The 12,220-nt window shown below is 41.7% G+C and overlaps 2 protein-coding genes across 2 annotated transcripts; both read left to right on the top strand.

Moving 5' to 3' along the window:
• Positions 1–705: 705 nt before the first annotated feature.
• Positions 706–2,811, top strand: LOC115667851 (nucleoside diphosphate kinase 1). Its single transcript, XM_030589389.2, has 4 exons — positions 706–870; positions 1,490–1,538; positions 1,624–1,855; positions 2,559–2,811. The coding sequence occupies exons 1-4, from the start codon at positions 820–822 to the stop codon at positions 2,671–2,673; spliced, it is 447 nt and encodes a 148-aa protein (XP_030445249.1). The 5' UTR covers positions 706–819; the 3' UTR covers positions 2,674–2,811.
• A 7,005-nt stretch (positions 2,812–9,816) lies between these two features.
• LOC115687579 (peptide methionine sulfoxide reductase A1-like) lies at positions 9,817–11,928 on the top strand. Its single transcript, XM_030613206.2, has 2 exons — positions 9,817–10,404; positions 11,506–11,928. The coding sequence occupies exons 1-2, from the start codon at positions 9,832–9,834 to the stop codon at positions 11,755–11,757; spliced, it is 825 nt and encodes a 274-aa protein (XP_030469066.1). The 5' UTR covers positions 9,817–9,831; the 3' UTR covers positions 11,758–11,928.
• Positions 11,929–12,220: the final 292 nt, after the last annotated feature.

Below are 12,220 nucleotides of genomic sequence, written 5' to 3'. Positions count from 1 at the left end.
TCACTAAGGTCGCCAGCCGCCGCCGATCGCCGGCCGCCGCCGGTCGCCGCCGCCCGCCATTGCAGGTCGTCGCCGGCCGACGCCGTCGCCGCCGGACGTTGGCCGTCGGTCGCCCGCCGCCACCGGTCGCCGGACGTTGGCCATCGGTCGCCCGCCGCCGCCCGGTAGCCGGACGTTGGCCGTCGGTCGCCCGCCGCGGCCCGGTCGCCGCCGGCCGGCGAAAAATATTTTCCGAAACTTTTTCATATTGATCGCCGAACACCGGAAAATTATGTTCCGGGAAAACATTTTCCAGGAAAATGACTTCCGGGAAAATATTTTCCAAAATGAGAATATTTTCCGCCAAACGAACGGAGCCTTAGAGTCAATACCTAGTCATATTTTGAAAAATATTTTTCAATTTTTCAAAGAGGAAATCATTTTTCTGAATTTAAACATAGATGTTGACTCGTTTATCTGCATGAACCAAACACTATAAAATGAAGAAAATGTTTTTTCAAAAATTATTTTTCATGAAACAAACGGAATTTTTTTGAGAGGTGTACCCTAAAAAAAACATTTTCTTCATTTTAAGGGGACAAACATAACATCAATCCATTCCTTTCGAGTCGGGCTTACAAAGCGCACTCTGGAAATAGACCAAAACGGTGCGTCGTTTATTGTAAAGAAGCTGATCCACAGTACACGAACCTGAGTGATATATACATAGAGGTGTACCCTAATCCCTCCTCCCTCCTCTGCTCGTCCGACATACATAATAGCGGAGGATCCAGCGCACGCTGTCTCGTAGTCGTGGGTTTGGTTCAGTGAGCAGTGAAGATGGAGCAGACTTTCATCATGATCAAACCCGACGGTGTTCAGCGAGGCTTGGTTTGTTCTAACTTCTCTCTTTCTATGAATTTGAGCCCTTTCGGACCCAGCTAAGCTTCTGTACCAATACCCGTCCCGTGTCTGTTCGCAAAATGGAAGCAAAATGAGATCTTGTAGTTAGTACCGCACCGGGGAGAATAGGGATGTGCTGTATATATCATGCAGATGGGTGATTTTGGCTTGGGGAATGGTTGGAATCCGGGACAATTTGTTTGAACCATTTAAATCGAGTTTAGGTTGATAGTTGTGAGCATCATGTGGTTTCTAGGCGTGCGCATGCTTTTGTTGGGTCGATTGCCTTTACAGAGTTGCTTAGAGTCATATGGGAATTATGAAGCCACGGAATCGAAGGTTGTTAAATGATCACATGGAGCCTTTTCCTGTCAATTTTTTTTTTTATTCTGAGCATATAGGCACACGAAAAATCTAATTCTCCAGGTGGCTTTTATGATATCCCATTGAATTTGTGAATGATTTCTAGTTTTGGTTTCTGGTATGCATGTATTTCATTTGCGTTGGAACTTTTCTCTGCGTATGCGAAGAGTGTATTTGAGATTGGCATTGTGCAGAGGATATTCACTACTGCTGCTCATTTAGTTACGTCTTATACTTGGTATAGGTGGGTGAGATCATCAGCACCTTTGAGAAGAAGGGTTTCTATTTAAAAGGTAATTGCTGCTATCAGTATTATAATCTGCTTTCTTCATCTTTTTTTATGAGCCCAGTTTTAAAAGACTCTGTAATGAATTTTAGGAATGAAGCTGATTAGCGTGGAGCGCCCTTTTGCTGAGAAACACTATGAAGATCTCTCCTCAAAACCGTTTTTTGAGGGCTTAGTCGAGTATATAGTATCTGGTCCTGTAGTTGCTATGGTATGGGAAGGTAAAAATGTTGTTGCGACAGGTCGGAAGATCATAGGAGCTACTAACCCATCGGCCTCGGATCCTGGTACTATCCGTGGCAGTTTTGCGGTGGAGATCGGAAGGTATGTCTCTTGTACATGGACTAATATTTGGTTGTCCTTTTTCATCTAGTTGTTTGATTGGTCTGCTTTGTGCAAATTCATTCCGAGCTCTTCGTTGCATCTTCTATGTCAAAGCATATGACAGGCTTTAAAAGGTTCAGCTAAAACATGGTTTTTAGATGGGTCTTTGAAATTATTATGCATTTCATGTGTGATGGGTTCCACAGAATGAGTGAGCAATTGTAAACTGGGGGAGAATTAGGCAGACTATTTTCCAACATGGGAATTCCCAACTTTACAGCTGTTAACTTTACCTATATTAGAGGAGAGGAAAAAAAGGTTACTTTGATGTCGTTTGTTTTGCAAATGTGCCGACTGGCATCATTGCCTTCCTTTTGTCACTTGGGTGGATGTGATATTTTAACTAAAATTTTGTTGTCCCACATCAGTTTCTCTACATCTGCTTGTGGTCCTAAATGCAAATATATATCTTAATAAGTGACATTTCTACATTCGAGTTTTCTCGACGTTTGTGTGAGAAGAGAACTGCACTCATACGTAAGGCGCCGGTGAAGTTGAATTCATTTCTCGGTTGCTTCACCAGGGATTGTAGCGAAATCATTTGTCCCTCTTTCTATTTTAATCTACTGAGAGCGAGGGCTAACGGGTATTTGCGATTGACTTACTCTTTATGCTTTTTTCACATGTTTCCGTTAAACCTCAGGAATGTGATCCATGGAAGCGATTCTGTCGAGAGCGCCAAGAAGGAGATAGCTCTGTGGTTCCCCGATGGGACCGTGAACTGGCAAAGCAGCCTTCATCCTTGGATCTACGAGTGAGATATTCACCTGACGGATGGCTAGTTACTACTCCTCTGCGTTTGAGACACATGGGCATGTAAGCACTAGAGAGATTCGTTGACTGTGTAAACTTATGATGATGTTGTCCAGCAGAAACATCTGTTTCAGTTTCATGAATACGTACGATGCGGTTTTGTTTCACTTAGGGCGCGCATGGAATCCATTCTGGAGCAGAATTTTTGCTCCAGAATGCATTCTGGAACAAAAATGTGTTTGTTAAAAAATTTCCGGAATGCATTCTGGAGCAATTTTTGCATTCTGGAATAAAAATGCGTTTGGTAAAAACAAATTCTTTTTTTGGTTCCAGAATCAAATTTTGATTTCAGAATGAGTTTTCCACCAAAAAAGAGATGCTACTTTTTGTAGCTTCTCTCTTCCCGGAACTCATTATGGCCCTAATTTCTTTTTCTTTCTCTTCCATCTCGTTCTCTCTTTCGGAATTCATTCTGGCCCTAATTTCTTTCTTTCTCTTCCATCTCGTTCAACTCTTCAGTTTCGTGCTTTCCCGTCCCTCCTCGCGATTGCACCGGAACCGCCACTGCATGCGGCGGTGATCGATTTGGCCCTCCCTATATCTCCGCCTCTTCAGTTTTGTGCCCTCCATCCCTCCTCGCGACTGCACCGAAACCGCCACCTCACACGGCGGCGATCGATTTGGCTCTCCCTATATCTCTGCTGCTTCCGTTTTTTCATGCGTAGCTGGTGAGTCTTCGATTCTTCCAACCGTTTCACCTCCTCTCGTTAGCTTTTTCCTTCGGTGCAATCCGCGGTGCGCGATGCGACCGCCCGTTTAGGGCACGCGGCCCGTGCGAATCTCGCTCGATCGAGTCGGAACAAGGGAACGAGACACCGCGGAGTGGTATGGCGAGAACTTGATTAGCATGTTGCGGATTGAGGTTGAGGTTGAAGTTGAGCCGCAGGATTTCGATTTCGAAAGGGCTATGATGTGTGGGTTGTGGCTAAATCGGTTTGTTTCGTCATTCATGTCTGGCTCTGCGGTTCGCGGCGAATTGCCACAAGTAGTTGGCGCTTTTGTCTTGTTTTTATCTGGGTTATCATTTCTGGGCGGCATCTCGAGCACTGGCTTTGGTTTTAGCACAGGCACTAGATGATGGTTTTACCCCGGGAAGGTTAAATTTTATGGATTGGGAGGACGGCCTACAAGTGAAAGATAGCTTATCGACCTGAGATAGTGAGGGGAAACCATGGCATTTCATTCAATTTATCTCTTTCGAAGGCTATCCTTGACTCATACTATAATCTTTCTGTTTTCCTATGCTATACTATTTGTTAGTTCTTTGGTAGAGTTTCTCTATTTTCAGGGCTTGAAGATGGTTATAAATCTTGTAAATCAAATAAAGAGTGTGTGAAATCACGAGCTTTAAGTGTGACTGGAGCTTCAGTTTTCCGCATCGATAGACTTGTGTGTGCTCAATCTTGAGGCATGCATTGCTTTGACTGTTCGATGTGTTTGATTTTAGGGTTCACTTGAATTGCCTGTATCAATCAATTATTGCCTCCCATCTTATGGTTTATTTGAACCATTTCAAATTTCAATAATCTTGAGAATGAAGTTGGCCCATTTCTCCTTTTTATTTGTATTTTCCCTTTGAATATCAGTATTTTAATCTTCACGATTTTCCTCTCTTCATTAGCTCTCAGGTGCAATATCTATATTTTCTCAATGATATTCAGTTTAAGGCTTGAGTCTTGTAACTACTTGCAATAATCTTCTGAAAAAGGTGTTCACTTGAAAAACTTTTGAAGGCTTGGGGATTGTCCCCTCTACAATTCTAGTACATAGTACATTATGTTGTTCTTGTCAAACATCATTATTCTCTTGTTGATGGTGCAGTTCAGCTTGGGACTTGGTTCAAATTTTAGCATAATTTTTTTTAACCTGAGTTCAGCACCTTATTTTGCATGTTTCCACCAGTAGGTAAGCCCCTTACATAATTTGCTATATGGACTATGCACCTTTTATGTTCTCTTTGATTGAATAGTGATTATCAAGTTTGGCTGGTGGTGTACTTCCTTTCTCAATAGCTTGAAACTAATGACATTAGGGTGTGAAATTCTCTGCTCAGGTATAATTTATGTTCTCTTTTGTAGATGTGCTCCTCTATTTAATTCTTGTTTGTTTGTTGAATCGCCATTACCAGCATTTACCCTTGAAATTTCATCGATTTTACATAAATGGAATCCTCCAAATACACGTACATGGCAAAGTGAACTGAGCCGTTGACCGAATTATTTGTAAGTCTGATGGTAGATGAGGTAAAAAAGGGAAATCGCACATCATGTACCTACAATAGAGTATGGTGGAATAACATTGAAAAAGAATTCAATGAATAAACAGGACTTTACTTTAGTCTACCATAGTTCAAGAACAAGGCACGGAAACTGAAGAGACAATATGGTAGTTTTAAGAAGCTGCTTTCAACAACGGGATTTGGATGGGACGATGACAGCAAGAGGGTTGTTGTGGACGATGAAACTGTTTGGGCAAATCACATTAAGTTGATGTTACTTACTTAGGTCATCTTATTATTGTAACCTCAAATTTCAGATTTATAAAATGTTGAGTACTGCCTGACATTATTTTGAAAATGGCGCAGGCTAATACTGAATGGGCCAAGTTCAGGAAGGACGGATTTCCTTTGTATTCACAGCTTTTTGTTGTGTTTGGGGATACATACGCCACTGGGGAGTTTGCAATAGGAAATGTGCAAAGCGTGGCACCGTCGGAGGGTACAGGTGATAGTGGTGGTGGTGGTGACAATGATGTTCATGTCAACCTAAGCGAACCTGAACTATTTTTCGAAACCCAAGCTGATGTGGAACAATTTAACGTGTCGGCGAGCCCACCTCCAAAAAGTCACATGGTGGATAAGACTCCAAATGCCAAGAGGAGGAGAAAGAGCAGTTCGCATTCATTTGACGCGACCTGCAAAGCTATTCAAGAGATGATCAAAGCTAAGACGGTTCAAACATCAAGTCCCTCCGTCACCTCACAGTCCTTAATACCTGTGGACCCTTACTCTATAGCAACCGTGGGTGCTGTCCTAAATGCCATGCATGACTTGGACAAGGTTCTTTACATCAAAGCTATGAAACATGCTGTCATTAATGCCTCTTGGAGAGAGGGCTTCCTGACATGTCTTCCCGAAATGAGAGTTGCCTTTATTGAGGCTATGGATGAGTAGTTGGGGGCTGTTGAGTAGTTATTGGGCTATAGTATGCCGTTTTATGTTTGAGTTTATTTCGGCTTTTCACTTATGTATTTCAGACATTGACTTGTCTTTATGACTATGCGTTTGTGATGATGTTGAGACTTTGCTTTAATGTGATTGAATTCCATAATTGTCTGTTGAGTGGTATTAAATTCCCAACATATCAGTTCAAATGTATTGGCTTCCTAACTGACATGTTGAGTTTGTCTTCTTCTTTCGCATGATGGCCTAGGTAATATGGAAGGGGGTCAAAGTAGCTGGTCTAATGATCAAGTAGCATCAAGTGAAACAATTGTATCAGGTGAACAAGACTTTGATGAGGATGAGTTGAAAATATTGTTGGCATGGTTGTGTACTGCTTGGTTGCATAGGTCCATGCACAGGACAGAACGTATTAGGGACAGCGTATTGACAGGACCCCAATGGGTTAGCGAGCTTCTTCATGGACATTCAGATAGAGTATACGAAGCATTTATAATGGAGAGATATGTTTTTCTTAACCTTTGTGGTTTGCTCAAGTCAAGAGGTTGGTTGGCAGACAGTCGATATGTTAGGGTAGATGAATAGGTTGCCATGTTTTTATTAATGATTTGTCACAAGAACTCCAACAGAGCTTTATGTGAGAGATGTTCAGGAGAGACTGTTAGCAAGTACTTTGCAGTGGTGTTGAAAGCTGTTTTGGAATTGGCGAAGGAGATTATCGTACCTCCTTCGTTTGATATTGTCCAAGAAGAAATTCAGATTGAGCCAAAGTTTAATCGTTACTTCAAGGTACATTTTTCGTATATTTCCTTGCACCATTTGATTAGTTTTGCTCACAATCTTGTCTAATGTATGTATTTAATTAAATGACAGGGGTGCGTAGGTGCTATTGATGGCACCCATATTCATGCTACCGTACCTGAACATATGTAGCCACGATTTAGAGGTAGAAAAGGCACAACCACTCAGAACGTGCTGTGTGTGTGTTCCTTTGATATGCGATTTACTTTTGTGTATGCTGGTTAGGAAGGATCAGCCAACGATTATCGGGTGTTGTCGGCCACACTTGACACACCTCACCTACAGTTTCCTCGACCACCCGCAGGTGCTATTTTGATATATAATGAGTATTTGTGTTTATGATTTTGCTAGGATTGCATTTCATGATCAATCCATGAATACTTTATTGTAGGCAAGTACTACGCCGTCGCGCCGTCGATTCTGGTTATGCTTCAAGTCTAGGGTTTTTAACACCATTTAAAGGCGAACGGTATCATATACCAGAATTTCAACGAAGTGGGGGACCAACAACAGTAAAGGAATTGTTCAACCACAGGCATTCTTCATTAAGAAATATCATTGAGAGATTCTTTGCGGCTTTAAAGAATCATTTTTTTGTTTTGAGACAGATGCCTCCATTTAAATTTGAAAAACAAACACAGATTGTAATTGCATGCTGTGCGATCCATAACTACATCATTGAGCAAGATAGGATGGATAAGTGTTTGTCCATATATGGAGATCCGGATTATATGTGTGAACCTACTGAACAGGGTACAGACGATGTAGTAACGATCGAAGAGGGAACCGAGATGAACATTATTAGGAAACGTATTGCCAATAAAATGGCTAAGGATAATCATATGCCAGAGATTCCATGAAATTCGGTTTTCCACTATTGTATTGTACTTTCATTATTATTATTCAAGGATTATTTGCTTTTTTTGCCTTTTGTAATGTAATGTTGTATTGTAGGATTCGTATTATGTGTAATTGAGGATTTGGTACCAGGTCTTCTTGTAATGACATGTTATTTTGGAATTTATGTTCTTTTTATTTGACGATTTAAAAAATGTACTAGATTTTGCCTCGAATATGATGCATTATAGGTTAAGATAAATAATATTTTGCAATTGAGTTCGGACTATCTTTGTTGCGGAAATAGAATTGACGCGCCGTTATCAAATGTATTTTTGGCTTACTTTGAGCGAAATTTAAATTTTTTGAGGTGCCCAAAAAAAATCAAAAAATCAAAAAATAAAAAATTTGAAAACTTCACAGAATGGCTTAGAATACCTGTGGCCATTTACTTTGAGTGAAATTTAAATTTTTTGAGATGGCAAAAAAAAATCAAAAAATTAAAAATTTCACAACTTCACAGGATGGCTTAGAATACCTGTGGCCACCTACTTTGAGTAAAATTTAATTTTTTTTAGGTGCCCAAAAAAAATTAAAATATAAAAAATTTCAAAACTTCACAGAATGGCTTAGAATACCTGTGGCCACCCACTTTGAGTGAAAATTTAAATTTTTGGATTTTTGGAGGTGCCCACAAATTTAAATTTTACTCAAAGTGGGTGGCCACAGGTATTCTAAGCCATTCTGTGAAGTTTTGAAATTTTTTATTTTTTGATTTTTTTTGGGCACCTAAAAAAATTAAATTTCACTAAAAATGGGTGGCCACATGTATTCTAAGCCATTCTGTGAAGTTTTGAATTTTTTGAATTTTTATTTTTTTTGGGCACCTAAAAAAAATTAAATTTCACTAAACGTGGGTAATCACAAGTATTCTAAACTAATATGTGAAGTTTTAAAATTTTTTATTTTTTGATTTGTTGAATTTTTTTTCGGAAAAATTCAATAAATTTCCTATTTTCCCGAAATCTGACTGTTTTCCACTATATTGTATTGTACTTCCATTACTATTATTCGAGGATTATTTGCTTTTTTTGCCTTCTGTAATGTAATGTTGTATTGTAGGATTCGTATTATGTGTAATTGAAGATTTGGTATCAGGTCTTCTTGTAATGACATGTTATTTTGGAATTTCTGTTCTTTTTATTTGAGGATTTAAAAAAATGTACTAGATTTTGCCTCGAATATCATGCATTGTAGGTTAAGATAAATAATATTTTGCAATTGAGTTCGAACTATCATTGTTGCGGAAATAGAACTGACGCGCCGTTATCAAATGTATTTCTCATCCAGAAGTAGAAATTTCCTCTTATTTTATCAAACAGATTTCTCTTCCAGAAATCAATTTCTGGAACAGAATTAGTCATGTTTTATCAAACAGATTTCTCCTCTAGAAATCAATTTCTAGCAAGAATTCCAGAAATCAATTTCTAGCAAGAATTCCAGAAATCAATTTCTTGCAAGAATTTGATTTCTGAAGCAGAATGGTTACCACTTGCACCCTTAGTTATCAAGACCAATCTTACTATAGCATCGGAAAACATTTGTGATGGCCGGCTAGCGACCCTCCCTGATTGTCTTTTTGGCGGCTCGTGATTCTCGACAAACCTCGAAACGACGTAGCAGCCGTGGATTTCCCCACCCACCGTTCTCTTGCGCTGCAGGCAATGCACAGCGATTGGTTGGTGTATGCGCAGGCCACGTCACGTATGAATGATTCGCTCATGCGGCTCTCCCACCTTTCCTTGCTCCCGAAGGATATTGAATTGCGACCGGCTGAATTCTAATTTCTAGCCTTCGTTGACCACTCTAAACACCACTTGCCACTAAAATCAGAAGAAGTCAACTTAGCGGGGGAACCGACCCTCTTCTTAAAAATTAAATCAAGAGTTCATTTGAACATCCGACGGTCACCATGAAGAACCAAAACGAAGCTCAACAATGAATCCATTTTCCAATTGTCTGAACTATTCAAAATAGATAATTCACGCTTTTACCCTACAAGCACAGCACGGCACAGCCAACCGCTGAATTACGAAAACCAGATAAAAGGAAATGCGAAATTCCGAAAAAAAACCAAGAACAAGAAAAAGAGGGGGGGGGGGAGGAAAATCGTAGTGACATCGAAGCGCAAGGCAAAGTAAAGAAAGGCATTTCTCTCCAATCCCCAACCCCCCGCTTTGCATTTGCTAAGCCCCACACGTCACCCCCCGGCTTAACCACCACAATGCTCGCCTCCGTCTCCAGAGCAGCAGCAGCTTCATCGTCTTCCCCTCTGCTTCTCGTCTCTTCCTCTCTCTCTAAACCCTCCGCCCCTCTCTCTCTCCTCAACCCGTTCCTCTCCCTCTCCAAGCTCTCCCTCCGCGAGCCCGCTTCCCCACGCAGCTCGCGGCTCGTGGCGTCGTCCTCGTCCTCGTCCTCGTCCTCGTACAGGCCCCCCATGAACATCCTCAACAAGCTCGGGTTCGGGCCCAAGGCCCCCGACCCGTCGGCCATGGACTCCTCGATCGCCCAGGGCCCCGACGACGACGTCCCGGCGCCGGGCCAGCAGTTCGCCCAATTCGGGGCGGGCTGCTTCTGGGGCGTCGAATTGGCCTTCCAGAGGGTGCCCGGCGTGTCCAAGACCGAGGTGGGTTACACCCAGGGGTTCCTGCATAACCCGACCTACGAGGACGTGTGCAGCGGGACGTCGAACCACTCGGAGGTCGTGCGGGTCCAGTACGACCCCAAAGAGTGCGGCTTCGAGTCTCTTCTCGACGCCTTCTGGGCTCGCCACGACCCCACCACCCTCAATCGTCAGGTGAATCTCGTCAGGCTACGACAATTTCCTCTCTTTTTAGGTGGAATGATTTCTGGTCCTTGGATTACGAGGGTTGGTCGGGTGATTGAACTCTTTCTATCCGTATGACTGGAGTTTGCTGGGTTCTTGACGTGTTTGCTTTGTGATGCTGTAATTGTTGTACTCGCGATCGTGGCTCTTGATGGCTCTGTTGTCTGGGTTTTCTTTGACACCCGTATCGATATTCCAGTCCGGCTACAGGGTTTTTGTGCTCCTTCTTCGATGAGTCTGGTTTAGGCTTTGATTGAAGGCTGAAGATAATAGCATAGCCCTTCTATGGTTTCTCCTCTGGCCAAGGCAATGTTAAAACTTAATGCCCTTTATCGCACTCTTCTGGCGGCGAGCTCGCGAGCATGTTTTAGGGTTGTGAATAGAATTTCGTGAAAATCAAACTGGCCCTGGAGGTCCTAAGAGTAATTAGATCTCTGCTTTCCTCGCATTCTCCCTCCTTAAGTCGAGTCTGTCTACGGTTATCTCGCTAAACGACGATGGATTAGATGAGTCCACATGAGACTTCCCCCCATCTGTTGCGCAGGATATGAACTGTGAAGTGGATTATGGCATTCTCAGCACTTAAGGAAGTGCTTATTCTTTGATTGGGTCAGTATTTGGGGACGAGCAACCACCTTGAAGGTGTTTGATGTTTTAAAACTTATCTGAAGAAGGCTGAGGAGTTTGATAATTAGTTAGTGCTAAGTTCTGCTTGTCTTTGTCAGTTTCACTCGCTTTCTTTTATCTTTGAATTGATTTTATTGATCTTTTGTTAATCACACTGCGATTCTCTGATGATCAAATAATCTTTGTAAGTTTTACCCCAATATAAGGCCGCATGCCTTTTGCTTTTGGCCATGTATTCTGTGACCTATAGTGCGGGTCTGCTTACCCACTTCTCCCTTCTTTAGTATAGATGGTGCATAAAAATGAATCCACATTGTGCCATAGTGCTCCATTTAATGCTATGTCTTGCTAATAAACTGGTTAGAACCATTTATTCTCTGGCTATTTTGCATATATAGTAAGTATAACTCCCACATTCTAATGGGTTGATGATGAATTGAACAGGGGAATGATGTGGGCACCCAGTACAGGTCAGGAATCTATTACTATACACCAGAACAGGAGAAAGCAGCTAGAGAATCCTTGGAGCAACAGCAGAAACTCCTCAACAGAAAGATTGTCACAGAAATTCTGCCCGCCAAGAAGTTCTACCGTGCAGAAGAATACCACCAGCAGTATCTCGCTAAAGGAGGCCGTTTTGGTTTCAAACAATCTGCTTCTAAAGGTTGCAATGATCCTATTCGTTGCTATGGCTGAAAGAAATTGGTCTTAATGTCAGGCTTGGAGTTGTCACAGTTATGCGGCTGGGGTGCAGTTTATGTTAAATAAGCTTGTATGCAGCTCACTGCTGAAGAGGGCTGATGGATCTAGTTTGTTGTGTGAGGAATTTAACCCTTGTCTATAAGTATATGGATACTCTTTTCTACATGTTTCTTACTTCTTATTGCACCTGCTCTGGTATGGTTTAGCTTTGATAGATAACAGTCTTGTTGTGACCTTTTTAACTTCCATAACGTCACTGCAAAAGTAATATTGTGAAGAGGAATTTTTCTAGCTTCACTCGTGCACGCAGTCTCTTGTATCCATCTGTTCTGGTGATGATTGTTGTCAAAATTGTTGCATCCCAAAATCCACTTAGAAACTATGACCACCAAATGAGAATTAGTCCATTGATTCACATCCATTTCTCAAGAGCACTCGTCGTGGATTACCTCACTAT

Source organism: Syzygium oleosum, unplaced genomic scaffold (genome assembly GCF_021117445.2).
Source record: "Syzygium oleosum isolate NSW1041296 unplaced genomic scaffold, Sole_v2.1 Sole_v2.25, whole genome shotgun sequence".
Taxonomy (NCBI): Eukaryota; Viridiplantae; Streptophyta; class Magnoliopsida; order Myrtales; family Myrtaceae; genus Syzygium; species Syzygium oleosum.
Note: the sequence above shows the minus strand (reverse complement) of the source record. Positions and strands in the feature narration are given on the sequence as shown.

Bases quoted from the DNA above. Each gene is read 5' to 3' on its own strand.
- LOC115667851 (XM_030589389.2), top strand. From the start codon at position 820: ATGGAGCAGACTTTCATCATGATCAAACCCGACGGTGTTCAGCGAGGC. The intron at 871-1,489 runs GTTTGTTCTAAC...TACTTGGTATAG, and splicing joins ACGGTGTTCAGCGAGGCTTG to GTGGGTGAGATCATCAGCAC. The intron at 1,856-2,558 runs GTATGTCTCTTG...GTTAAACCTCAG, and splicing joins TTTGCGGTGGAGATCGGAAG to GAATGTGATCCATGGAAGCG.
- LOC115687579 (XM_030613206.2), top strand. From the start codon at position 9,832: ATGCTCGCCTCCGTCTCCAGAGCAGCAGCAGCTTCATCGTCTTCCCCT. The intron at 10,405-11,505 runs GTGAATCTCGTC...TGAATTGAACAG, and splicing joins CCACCACCCTCAATCGTCAG to GGGAATGATGTGGGCACCCA.